The sequence below is a fragment of the Sinohyriopsis cumingii genome, chromosome 3 (assembly GCF_028554795.1).
Source record: "Sinohyriopsis cumingii isolate HCF-2022 chromosome 3, ASM2855479v2, whole genome shotgun sequence".
NCBI classification, from domain to species: domain Eukaryota; kingdom Metazoa; phylum Mollusca; class Bivalvia; order Unionida; family Unionidae; genus Sinohyriopsis; species Sinohyriopsis cumingii.
Genome location: NC_142963.1, coordinates 110,631,515 through 110,645,664, shown reverse-complemented (window position 1 = coordinate 110,645,664; position 14,150 = coordinate 110,631,515). Strand labels below are relative to the sequence as shown.

The window sequence follows — 14,150 nt, the reverse complement described above, 5'->3', positions numbered from 1 at the left end:
GATATGGGACGAATTTTTGCATCAGATGGAGTAAGTAAAGTACACCTTTCACAGTTATTTTGATGGAAATGGTTTGAACCTTCAGTTTTAACAGGAGTTTTATTTGCCGTTGGTAGTAACTCAAATAAAATTTCGCAAAATATTATACAACCATGAAGAAAATATATGTGTGCGAAGCACAGTCAGTAATTGCAACATGTTGTAAACGCAGCAGAAAAAGCCGATGGAGAAAATAGAAAAAGGAAATTAAAATACAATAGATGCCAATACTGTGTCCAGAAACTAAAATAAGCTAACGTCACAGTCAAGAGGAAATGAAAAGACTGGAAAGAAAAATCAACAGAGAATTAAATACAAATGTGTAGAAATTAATAAAAATGATTAATGTATTTGCAACAAAAAGTCAATTGTAATTACTAAATAATCTTGAGCACGATTGAAAATAATTATATCTTGAATTTAAATAATGGGTAACCAAACTCAACCACGTGATTGCAGATAGATAGACTCAAATTTAAAATCTAACACATAAATCAGCATCTTTTGTCCTGCGGCTCGGTTTTAAAAAGTTATGAAAGCGTGATGTATCAAAGCGTGATTGGAGATACCTCATGCGAGAAGAAATAAACAAATACCTGATCAATAATTATGCATCTGAGTTCTAACATTTGCAGTGGGTTCGAGATTAGACGTTTGAATATCGAACCCACTACCAGCAGTGAGTTTGATATTCGTCAAATTTATTGCTACAAACCCACGGTATTACGCATCCGTTTTAGGTGTTAAAATTGATTTTAGTGATTACTTGTTTCATTATAGTGAATCGGTGTTGGGAAGATATTTATCAAACCTAGTTATTAGCCAATTATTTGGTTCATGCGTGAAACTGTACTGAATTCACATTACTTTATTGTAGCAAGGGATAGGTGCGAATAAAGGCCCCCTATCAAATTTCTTAATACATGAATTCCTGAGGATATTGTTTAATAATTAAAGATAGGAACAATTCAGTGTATTAGGTGTCCGAGGCCTGTTTGAAAGGCTGGGTGCTCCTGAGGTAATTTTCATACTTAACAATGTATGGGCATAGTGAAAAGCCTGCATCGATTTTTAAGGTGTACCTAGTTCCACATTCCCTGCAATGTGAATTAATATCAACTCAGTCAATGGCACATGTTTAACGCCATATTACATCGACTCTCACCAGTCAGTCCAATAAATTATCATACTTGAGCAAGGAGAGTACAGGGGTGCTTAATTACTGCGAATTCGTTTATTTTCGATAGCATCAAGTCGGGAAAAATCACATTTTCGTGGATACTTAAATACATAGATTGACGAAGGAGTCCTCTAGGTTGTTCATAAGAATAAATTTGCTTTGGATCCTTAAATTACCCCATTAAAAATAGTGAACTAACTGTATACGGGCGACCATCGAGAGCAGAATTTGATCCTCTCAATTCTCGATTTGAAATACCTAATAACAAGGTATAGTTGGTGGTGTAATTTGCATATATTTTTTCGCCTGTTTTTTTTTTTTGCATGTTATTATCTCGGCACTTTAAATACAAGGACTCCATTTATGCTTCCACTATCACGATCGCAGTGTTGCTTTGTAGAGTGTATAAGACAGTGTTGGAACTTATTCCTCAGTGTGAATATTTTTTGCCTGGGGTGGGTTGGGGTTGTCAAAATTGTATGGATGTGTACAAAGCCTGTCAGAATAAAACAAAAATCACTATTGGTCCTAGCTACGTAAATGGCTCACAAAACAATAAGTAATCTGCTGTTGCATGAATGTATGTGGTGTACGTAGATAACGTGATTGATCATACAGCAAGAGCGTGGTTTTGTAATGTATCAGTTATTGTTTGATTTTATGTTGGGCTGTTCATCTCAGTCTTGCTGCTACGTGGGATAGGCAATGCGTGTATCATGTATTGTATAAAAATGTAGATCGTAGTAATCTACATTTACACTTATGATTGCTCTTCTTTTCATTTTTGTGAAATTATAATCTAGTGTCAATCAATATTTCTGAAGCTAGGGTGTATGACAAAATCTCCTCAGGGAACTTTTTCACTTGGACACCCCCCCACACACACACACACAACAAAATGAAAGTTAGGACATACTCCCTCCGTCAAGATTTTTGCCTATTTTGAAGCTGGAAGGAGGGGTGTGACATATGATCAAGAGACCTCATATTTTAATGTATTATATGACGACTAACATGAGAGTTCGTATTCCACCTACAAATAAAATTAGTCCCAACATATTTGTGATATTTTACTAAATACGGTATACGATGTGATACAAGTGTTAAAAAAAAAAACAAAAAAAAAAAAAACAAAAAAAAAAAAACATCGCTGAAGGATTTAATGTGATGGATTAAAGGTATCTGGAGCAATGCTTATGAAAACGAGGTGACAACGAACACGCGCGCTCAACCGCCGACAGGATTTGTGGGCTCCAGTAGACACCTATGAATTAAAATTGTGGCGGCGATGGGCCCCTTTACAGTTGTGGGGACCCCCGGAAGTTTGTCTTAGCTGTCCTACCCTGTTCGCAACCCTGCAATTAGTCTTAAGATCAAAATGATCATTAGTCATCTTAATCCCCATGTATGTTAAGATGTAACATCTAACACGCACACCATACGTCTTTTATCTACTCAAAGGAATCCGCCAGTAAACTTCAAAGGGCCCAAGCCGACACACAAAGATGAATATTTGTGATGGTTTAGAGAGTTTTAAAAGGGCTCAACTTAGGGAAGGGGATTATGTCCTATCTTTCACTTTGCTGGGGAGATTTTGTCCAAGGGGAATTTGTCTATATGTGTGTGTATGATAATGCTCTCGAGCCATTAAATAGTTGTCTAGCCGTGTTTACATCTGTCAGTGGATCAAGTTATTTATTAATTGATTTATCGTGGTCAAAGCCTACACAGGCGTGTTAAGACTATCAGTATGCTAACTAATGACTACAAAACTATGCACGTCTTGCCAGCCTTTGGGCCACCTGTTCTGGCATTTTCGTCCTAACGCAAAGAAACTTTCTTAGATGTTTTAAGGTGTGCACGGACGAACAAAAACGGTCTTTCTTCTTTTCCACAACCGCTTCAGTGTTAGTGTGAGTTCTCGGCTTAGAAACAACTTTCGCGAATATCACCATAGGATAGACGAACCACGAGAACAACGTCAAGGACTCTCTCGTTCAAAGCACCCTTAATTTTTTTTTTGCTAAATGGTTACCTGTACAATTGTAATTGGAACGATAATATTAACTGATGATTTAATTAACCAATGATATGCCTTACATTTTCTTAAATACCCCTAATGAGACACGATGTTTGTCTACAGGAATCAAATGAATTAAAATATTTGTCAGAACAGCATCCTGGGGTTGTTTTCTCCATATCAAATATTAGTTAACTATGCACTCAGTCAAACACTTAGACACACATATATATAATGATATCCCACCAATCACATTTTCCTGACAACAGGCGAACCAATCCTAAAAATAGCATATTAATGCAGAGCGCTTAACGAGGCAACTGCTAATACCATTTTTATCAGTCTTTGCTATGACTCGACCTGGATTAGAACCCACGACCTCCCGCATACAAGGCGGACGCTCTAACCACTTTGCCCACCGGAGCGGACATAATATTTCTGTGTTGCATGACCTTTTATGTCGGGTTTCAGGAACTCTTTCTGAGATGTCCTGGCTAATAACTTTTGCATAAATCTTGCATGTTACGCTATTTAACGAGCTGGATCTTGTGCTGAAAAATAGCGTTAAACCCCATAACAACAAGAACATTTAACGAGCTGGAACTGTAGCATCTTCTACGTCAAAGGTTACCAGCGGGTGTAACTGACATAGAAAACTCCAAGTTATTTGTTCTGACTGCAACATGATTTGTCACACATTGTGCAGCTATGTTCTACAGATAGAGTTTTTGTGACTTTTAACTTTTGCGGATCACGTAAATTTTAAATATGTATATAATATAAACATTTTGAATCGAATATTCTATTTTATAGAATATTCGAAATGTGTTATTTTATTCGTACTATATATCACGTTACATGTTTGCATGCACGAAATTATTAATATTTCTTCAACGTCTTAGTATTGGCTTTCACTATACGACGCCAGGCTGCAAAGTTTGCTTACACTTTTCATTATTTGTATATAATAGAGTTTACTTGTATTTGTCTATTTTTTTTTTAAATTTAATTTTGATGCAATTTTTATTTTCGTATTCAAGTGATTTATTATATATTGTCATACCGTGTAATGAAGGAAATTAATGACAATGATAACTTGGGAAATTGATAAAGAGCAGTGTGATGTAATACTCTATTAATATACCCTGTATGCAAAGGCATAGCAATAAGTGTGCAATTTTACGCCAGTGCAAACCTACCATATGAAGATTTTGTACACGTAGATGAGGTCTATTACGTACGGATATATACGTGTATCGTACGCATAAACATATCAACATAAATTACGTCCATTCTTGTCCTAGCTGAAGCTAGCTATTTTAGTGCCGTTGTACAATAAATACTGACATCTCTTCACGGTTCATACGTTGGCTGGGTGTAGTTCTTTATTCCCAAGTAAACTGCAGAAACGGGTCAATAATACCAACAATGGAAGGCGTCTACTTTAACCTTTCATGTCACATAGCCTGGAATCGAACTCAAGTCTGCAGAAATATGACGCAGTGGTTATCACTGCAATATTTAGGCCACTTATACATGGTTGTATGCTCTAAATTGCTTATTAAGTAGGACGTAGTGGTGTCATATTTTGAATGCTATAATTTAAAGCTTTTTTTATCGTCTCCAAAGTCGGTTTCTTTCAAATCTAAATTATCCTGTTTGCTGCGCATGAATAGTCTCAAATGCAAGGCCATACCGCTAGGTGGGTTATTGATAGGGAATATTCACCGCTCAACTTATCAGTAATTCAATACGAACTCGTTTGTCTGAGCAGTTTTAAATCTGATCAGACTTCTTACGGATCTAATAGTCTTCTGAATTAATTTTACACATAATTAAGCGGGTTATGTTGGATTAGTTTTCGGTCCAAATGGAACTATAATGAATTTTCTTTGCGATGGAGACCGGTGGTAAAATATGTTGCCAGGGTCAGTGGCAAGCCTTCTTCAGTGAAAAACGTTAAGTAGGAACGGGTCTTCCCGTTTTCCCATCGTTTAACCCACGTGATTTACATTGTTGAGATCCACAATGGCCCTCAAGTTCAGCAGGAGGCGCTACAATGTGGCGGCGGACGCACGATCGGTAAGCGATTTATTTCATAATACAGCAAGGAACGACAAGTAATTTCCTTGTTCAAATAAGAAATCACAGCTATTGTTTCTATATTTTTTTTCTCGGTCACCAATGGCTGGTATGTTATTGCAGTGATTTATATGATTGTGCTAATATTAGCAGGGGAGAATAAATCTTTAAAATATCATTAAATTCTTTATCTTTTTTTATCATTGACATTTCCCAAGACCTTGCTAAGATGAACATATGTGGTGAAGTCTATTGAAACCCAGCAAGAATGAATATATATATATACATATATATATATATATATATATATATATATATATATATATATATATATATATATATATATATATATATATATATATATATATATATATATATTCAAATTGATTGTGAGGTATACAATAAGTGAAATTCTTATCTTAGATTTTTTTGCAGTTCCGATACATCAATAAGTTTGGTAGCTTATCTGGATATCTCTTTTAAAGTTTTACCTGCCCTGGTATGTCTTATTACTTGCTGCACGTTGATTTGAATTTAGAAGTATTGTTTGGCCATTTAATATCTATCCTGCATTTATTGCGTAAACTGAGTGTAAAATGATTATTGTTCCAGTTTACAGTAATTGTGTTATCCAACAAATTTGACTCTTACGTTATTTTTAACATCTGACTTTGAATATTTTAAAACTTTTACCTCAGTATTTTTTGTAACTGTAATAAAAACGTTGACTTCAGTATCATTTGTAACTGTAATAAAAACGTTGACTTCAGTATCATTTGTAACTGTAATAAAAACGTTGACTTCAGTATCATTTGTAACTGTAATAAAAACGTTGACTTCAGTATCATTTGTAACTGTAATAAAAACGTTGACTTCAGTATCACTTGTAACTGTAATAAAAACGTTGACTTCAGTATCACTTGTAATTGTAATAAAAACGTTGACTTCAGTATCATTTGTAACTGTAATAAAAACGTTGACTTCAGTATCATTTGTAACTGTTATGAAAACTTTGTCCTTCCGTGTTCTATCTATACCATGAGGAATTTTGAATACCTGCGACATATATGCACTAACACGTTTGTATTCTGATGATGAAGTTCTGATGCCTTTAATCTACCAGAGAATTAGCACTGACCAAATGTTAGCGGCAGTCTTGCAGATCTCATGCGAGAATTGTCTATGCCATTCTTGTCATTTTTTTCAGCATTGGGACTAACAATATGACAGTGGTGTACACAAAAGAGGTTACGTGAGACATGTATATAAAACAACGAAAGCATCAATATCTAACAAGGCCAATGATTCAACTGAAAGGCCAAGAATCTTGTTTCCTTTAGCAAGTCTTTGCCTAACATCTTCACGAAATTTCAGTTTGGTGTGCATAGTTACTTCAAAGTCTTTCTAGGTGCTGGCTTGTTTGTCTAGTGATCGTGGTACACACTATTTTATAATTATTCTGTTTGAAGTACACTTTTTGCTTTTTTCCAACAATTGAAATTAGGTTCCAAATGGAGACCATCATATTTCTGATGTCATATTTATCGTGTTATTCTTCTATTGTTGCCTGGAATGGTGGCGGAGTAGAGCTTGACAATGTGAGCAAACTATTTGATTAAACACGTGACTTCATCTCTCAGGTCATTGATAAAAATAAAGAAATAGTGGAACAAAGTATATTTCCTTTGTGAATACCACGTGAGGTGGTTCTCCAGCCAGATGATTGGTTACCATGAATAAATCAGACTAATTCCAACAAGAAAGTATTTTATATATCTAATTCAGAATTCTGCCTATCTGTTCACATCACTTAACTTTCTTCAACAACAGCTAAAGGAAGCTTTGTCTAAGGCATGACAAAGACCCAAGTATGTTACATGACAAAGACTCAAGTATGTCACATGACAAAGACTCAAGTATGTTACATGACAAAGACCTAAGTATGTTACATCTACTGTTGAAACGGCTTATAAGTTAATGATTGAATTAAGCTGAGACGTTGAGTTATATGGAATAGGAGAAACCTTGAGTAGATATATCTTTGTGTTTTTACATCTCGTACAGGGACAAGAGAACATTCAAAATCAAAGTTAGAAGTCAGCGGACCACTCATATTTTTCTGTATCACCATCCTGAGTAGGAATATGACAACTCTAAAAGGAACAAATCTAATGAGCACAAAATAATAATTTGAATTAGTTTTACTTATATTAAATGAATGTGCCAGACAATAGAGCAATCCGTCTGCTCTGCGTACTTTATCACATGTCCGCTTACGGCTTTAACGCTATTTACAATCTGTGCATTTGTGGCTTAAATGGTCAAAACTGTGTTAAAAAATATAGAAAATTAGTGTGACTAATAGAGGATTTATAAGGAGAATAGTGTGAATATCTTTTCCTTGGACCTGACAGTAAAAACATACCGGCAAAAATATTTTGAGCTGGATCTCTCAGTTAAATCTCGTGAGAATAGTATAGAATTTATGTGTAAAATTTCCGAGTCGATATTGTACCATAAGAACTTGCTGTGCACTTCTGTCGATAACCTATATTGTATAACCTTTATGACTATTATGACATTTGTAATTTATTACAATCATAGTTGAATTATTTACATATTTGTTAATATGAACTCGCATAGAGCGAATACTTTAATACTTTTTTGTCCAGGAATGTTGGGTTATTAAGTAAAAAAGACAACATGGACAGTTGTTCTAAAAATAGTTGATTTTGTCATTGATGCAAGAAGGTAAAACAATACCACAAACAGAGGATTTATCAAAGAAAATGTTGTTGAGAGTACACAATTTTTTCGCTACAAAGTTTTCTTCGCTTTACAAAATTAAATAATTTCTCCCATAGCCAGAATAGTGAGCTAGTTCTCCAAATCAACGAATATGAAAAGGGTTATGGATTTATGTAAGTATTTAGATCCTATGCTATGATCAATGAAAGCAACATTTCACTATCGGCTGATAGATAATTATCAACATGAAATAAAATACTAAATTCCAAAACTTTCCAATGAGATTGATGTAAAACCTAAGTAAAGTCAGTATACCAAAACAAAAATGGAAGCTGATGAGGAGGATTAAACTACAAAAGCTGTAAATGAGGAAGAACACAAGACTGAGGAATAACGCAAGACTGAGGAATAACGCAAGACAGGAAGAATGCAAGACTGAGGAACAACGCAAGACTGAAGAAGAACGCAAGACTGAGGAATAACGCAAGACAGGAAGAACGCAAGACGGAGGAATAAGGCAAGACTGAGGAAGAACGCAAGACTGAGGAATAACGCAAGACAGGAAGAATGCAAGACTGAGGAACAACGCAAGACTGAAGAAGAACGCAAGACTGAGGAATAACGCAAGACAGGAAGAATGCAAGACTGAGGAATAACGCAAGACTGATGAAGAACGCAAGACTGAGGAATAACGCAAGACAGGAAGAACGCAAGACTGAGGAAGAACGCAAGACAGGAAGAACGCAAGACAGGAATAACGCAAGACTGAGGAATAACGCAAGACTGAGGAAGAACTAGAGACTAAGAAAAAGTAGAGAATCAGATATAGCTAGAGACTGGGATAGGGGCAGCAACAAACATTACAGAAAGCAGGAAACGTACAAATGATAACGAAAGGAACAATTATGGAAACTTTTCACAGGAAAGAAAATTAATTCATCCTGGAAATGCAAATATATCAGCTGCAGAAACATACACAAAAAGCTTAATTTTAAATCATGTTATTCGAAGTTATCAAATAAATATTGATTAGACTATACGTCAAAGAGTCAGTATTATTTATGAACTTCAAGGGACTTTGTAAAAATATAAATGTATTGATTCGTTGTTTAAAACTACATGGTTTACATCAAATAGTGTTCCTTTTAATTCCCATTAATTTTTCAGAAATGAATAGAAGATGATTCACTAAATTTTGAAATAATCTTTATGATAATGAAATTTTCTGATGCTTGGAAAGCACACATTCATGTTGAATCTGAATGGCAGATTACTTTATTCACTGTGTTCATAACATTTTTTTAGTTAAATTGATTACACAATTACTTTTTCTTCTTCTTGCCACCATTGTACACAAACACTCTTGCTTTATGTTTTCTCTTAGTCCATCCAACACGTATGAAAAATAACTACATTTTATTTGAAACATTTCTACTTTAAAAACCATCATAAATAAATCGATACGTGATGCACCAGTACGAAAACAAGATAGGAAACAGTTGAAACCATCTTTAATGCATCTTAAAATATAACAAATTTAAAAGTATGAATATACAGAATTTAAGCAGTATTGTCAATAACAGACATCCATATTTATTTTGTAAATCTCTGAATCAGTTCAGATTTTATTTCAGCAGTCAAGATTTATATGAACGTTTCAATGGCACGGAAGTATATTTGAAAAAGTTCATCAAGTGAAACATAAAAGTAAATATTTTGACTAAAACTGTTATTGACCGAGACAAATTTACTGTGTATTTTTCTTGAGACAAAACTCGAACAGTGACATGAAGGAAGCATAAAGTTCGATTTAGTACCCCATAAATGAAAAAGTAAATTTCTGGAATTATTACGAATCGGTTAAATGGTGTTCCAGTTGAAGAGTTTTGTGGGCTTAGGTCAACATTTTATTCATTCACAACTGACAATGAAGAAAAGAAGTTCTGCTAAGGAATAGAAAATGTGTAATCAAAACGAATTTGTAATTTGAAATCCACAAAGATTGTTTGATCAATAGTAAGCGACATTACGGGGAATAAATTTGCTCGGTTTATACAATGTCAAGGTATATAGAATAAAAATGAATAAAGCAGCATTATCTATGTATGACGACCAGCATTTCTTGTTTGTTTGCTTGGTTGTCAATATAAACACACTATATTGCTGACACATAAGGATAATGGTATCTAAACTATAAGAGCAATACAAGTTTTTTTTCTTCGTTTGTTTTGATAGATATATTTACAGTTTGTCTGTTCGTTTTGCTTGAAAGAGCACGATTCTCTTCAAACAAATTTTTAAATGATTTTTATCCCTGGTGTAAAGACCAACAAACACCGCGTATTTTCTTGAACATCTTCGATTACAGAGTTGCACGTTGGTACTATAACCCAAATACGTATTTTACCTGTAATTAGCATGCATGTTCTAAGCTGATCAAGAACCAGCACTATACAAAGTCTGGTGAAAATGTGCTGAACAAAGACCGTATCTATGATCTCGTAAATACCAATCTTCGAGAGAAATTGGAATGGAAAGAATATTGATTATAGAGTGTTCGCAAACTTTTAGATTCCTGATTCCATGTCAACACATAATTTGTAAATTTATGGTCATAGGCTGCAGATTAAAAACTCTTTGAGACCTCGTTGGGATTGCGCTTTATAGCATATTTGGTTCAAATAGTTTTTAAAACATCACTATAAACTGCCCAACTGCAGACATCGTAACGATATGACTAAAAAAATTAAAAGCTACGTTAAAAAACTCCACAAACACTCTAATATTTGTTGTTGTTTAATTTGTAAATAAAAAAGTGCATTAAAAAAGCGAATTCTGTAATGTTCAGAAGTTACTGAGGTGCCGAATTTAATCAGGGGTCATAACTCCAAAATATACAAGCCATAGTTGTCCCTCATTAAATTCAAACAAGCTTCCCTTAGGCTAAACTTTCAGTGGTGCTCCATTCAAAGAGCAACTGTGACTGTTATTATATTTACAAGATTGTACATGGAGTTAGAGACTGAGATAAGAGACTGATAGACTGATATGCGGACCTCACGAAGAACAGTGGGATTAGAAAATTCCACATAATTCTAAAGTCAAATGCACGTTGTAAATGCTGCAGAAATAACAATTATCGATTGATTGAAGTTAATTCTATATCAGAGTGTTCTTTGCTTTCAATTTTAATTCTACTTTTGTGTAGGAGAAAAATCCAAATTTTTACTAAAGTTTGAGTACCACTATTAAAAACATGACCTAGTGCTCTTGATGCCAATAGACAAACACACTTACAAACATGACGTAATGCTACTGATGCCAATAGACAAACACACTTACAAACATGACATCGAACTATTGATATGAATTGACAAACACACTTAAACACATGACGTGCAAGTGTTGATACCAATAGACAAACACACTGATTAGTATTTTAAGGTCCATGTTTTATATAACCGAGAAAACAATCTAATTAAAATTTCGTCTTAACACTCTAAACAAAAAATCGTCGAAGCACTCTAATTAATATGCGTCTAAACACTCTAATATTCGTCTAAACATTCTATTAATATTCGAGGATCATGTATTTTCCTCAAACTATTTCGTTTTCCTATCAAATAAATAAATACATAACAACTTTTCATCTCCGTCATATATGGTAAACAATTTAAACAATTTTATTTTCCATACAGATAATTTTGTTGGTTTTATTTTATTTTGTTTTATTTTGTTTTCTTGTTTTATTTTTGAAGTGAAGTTATGTATATCCTCTTAGATGCAAATTCAAGCTAACATTAATACAATTCAATTCATTCAGTAAGGCTGGCTTTTGATGTATAATGTGAAACAAACATTGAAGTTTACGTTTCATGAGTCAGATAATTGGTATAATTAGTTCTGGTAGATATTTCAAGTGTGAACATGATTTAGCCGCAACTGATACTTGTCTGTTAAGACTTTGAATCCTGTGTCTGTTTGAAGAAAGCTAAGAATTAATTGTCTGAAGTTGATGTCTTAACCACAACTGCATTAATATCTTATTCAACATTTATTCTCTTTAGATTAATTTCGAACTGACTCAAGCCACTGCATGAAAAAGAAAATGAACAGAGTAAAGAGATTTGAGCAACATACACATTCCATAAGCTTCGATTTATAATTCTCGTTAATTTAGCGTATAGCAGTTGAAACTTTAATTAATTTTAATCGATTTTACAACAAGCTATAATATCATTTAAACAAGCGTTCTCGACTACATGATCTGGACACCGGAGAACCCAGAATAAATCACCGGTAGTAGTATATAGGGGCGCTTTACGGACAATGGGAATTAGCATTAAAAACACCCTTGGGTCACTTTACGGACAATGGAAATTTAACATGGAGAAAAATCGTGGGTCACTTTACGGACAAGGGGAATTTAACATGGGAATAAATCGTGGGTCACTCTACGGACAAGGGGAATTTAACATGGAGAAAAATCGTGGGTCACTTTACGGACAAGGGGAATTTAACATGGCAATAAATCGTGGGTCACTCTACGGACAAGGGGAATTTAACATGGGATTTTTTTTTTAAAAATTAAAAAAAATTTTTTTTTTAAAAAGGGGTAGGCAATGGAAAGGCTATCTCTTTTCGAGAAATATGGCTGGCCCTGAAAAGGGCCTTTGGGTTTTCTTCTTCTTCTTCTAATTTCTTCTTTTCCTCCACCAACTTCTTATTTTATCTCCAACACTCTTTCTCTTCTTTTTTTTCTCCTTCTCTTCTTTCTTCTCTTCCTCCTCTTCTTCTTTCTTCCTCTTCTCATTTTCCTCTTCTTTTTCAATTTTTTCGTTCCATGTTCTTATTCTTATCTTTTCCTCTTCATCCTCCTTCTCCTCCTTTATTTCCTTCATTACACCACTAATCTTGTCCTTTGCTTTTCTTAAATTGTTAATTTCCATCTTTACACGATGGGGACTATAGGAATAATGGTCTTCAACCAGTCTTATTAGCATCTGTTCCATTATTCCTAAGTTGTCTAAAACGTCTTGCAAGGTTTGCATCTTGTCCATTTGGTTTGACGCCATCTTCTTTTTATTCTTTGCAGAATGGTTTGAACGATGAATACTGTGGGTTCTTATACGAAAAGCGCGTACGTGAAGGAAAACATCCCCCTAAAACATAAAATGGATCTTACCTAGATCATGACCAAACATCGCGCGTACGTGAAGGAAAACATCCCCCTACTTTCTCATTTCATATAATATAACCCTAACTATACTCTCCACATTTTGCTAAGAAACCCATAATCTACTATTCACACAAACATACCTGAGCTCTTACAAACACACAAACACATACACTTCCACTATTAATAAAGAGTTAGTGTTTATTTTCACACTACTCTACCTACACACATTGGCAAATTAATAGTTATTTCTTTTCTAGACTATTGGGTAGCCCTGAAAAGGGCTGTTTTTTGAACTCCTGATGCACCTATCTAATGGCTGCACCTTCCTGGCCTGGCGCCGCACACGCATCTTCTTCCCCAGTCTTCTTTCACCTTTCTTTTGGGGAGCGCAGAGGGAGGATGATTCGCTTCAACACCCCAATCCTCTGTCTCGGGAATATTGAACGACATCCTCTCTTTTCTTTTCTTTTCCTCTTCTTCCCTCTCTCTTCTCTCCTTCTCTTCCTTCTTTACTCTTGCTTCTTCTACTATAGCCTCTGCTGATAGTTCGTTTACTATCCGCCTGGCATATTCCAGGTGCATCTGGAGTTCTAACAGTTTCACTATTCTACTAGTCATTCTTCTGGCTGTGTTGATCAATCAACAAGGGTAGCTGGACTGCCGAACGAGTTTCAATTTATACTGAAAGCGCGGACGTGAAGGAAAACATCCCCCTAAAAACATAAAATTCATCTTACCTAGATCATGACCAAAAAAACATCAACAACGCGCGGACCTAAAAGAAACACTCACTCACTTTTTATTCTACCCATCACTATTGTAAAATTTTTATAAATCACTTCAATAGACTATCCACATACGCAAAGCAATCCAATCTAACCCCAAATATACACCTCAAGCAG

General features: G+C 34.7%; 1 protein-coding gene across 2 annotated transcripts in view; it reads left to right on the top strand.

Moving 5' to 3' along the window:
- Positions 1–14,150, top strand: part of LOC149803569 (uncharacterized) — a 94,090-nt gene that overhangs the window by 37,285 nt on the left and 42,655 nt on the right. The window contains exon 1 of one of the 2 annotated variants that reach the window (XM_089953306.1): positions 5,003–5,321. The exons of the other annotated variant lie outside the window; for it this stretch is intronic. Coding sequence (XP_089809432.1) covers positions 5,268–5,321 — 54 coding nt within the window. The 5' untranslated portion in view covers positions 5,003–5,267. Of the gene's footprint in view, positions 1–5,002; positions 5,322–14,150 lie in introns of those variants that run through there. 2 annotated transcript variants of the gene reach the window in all.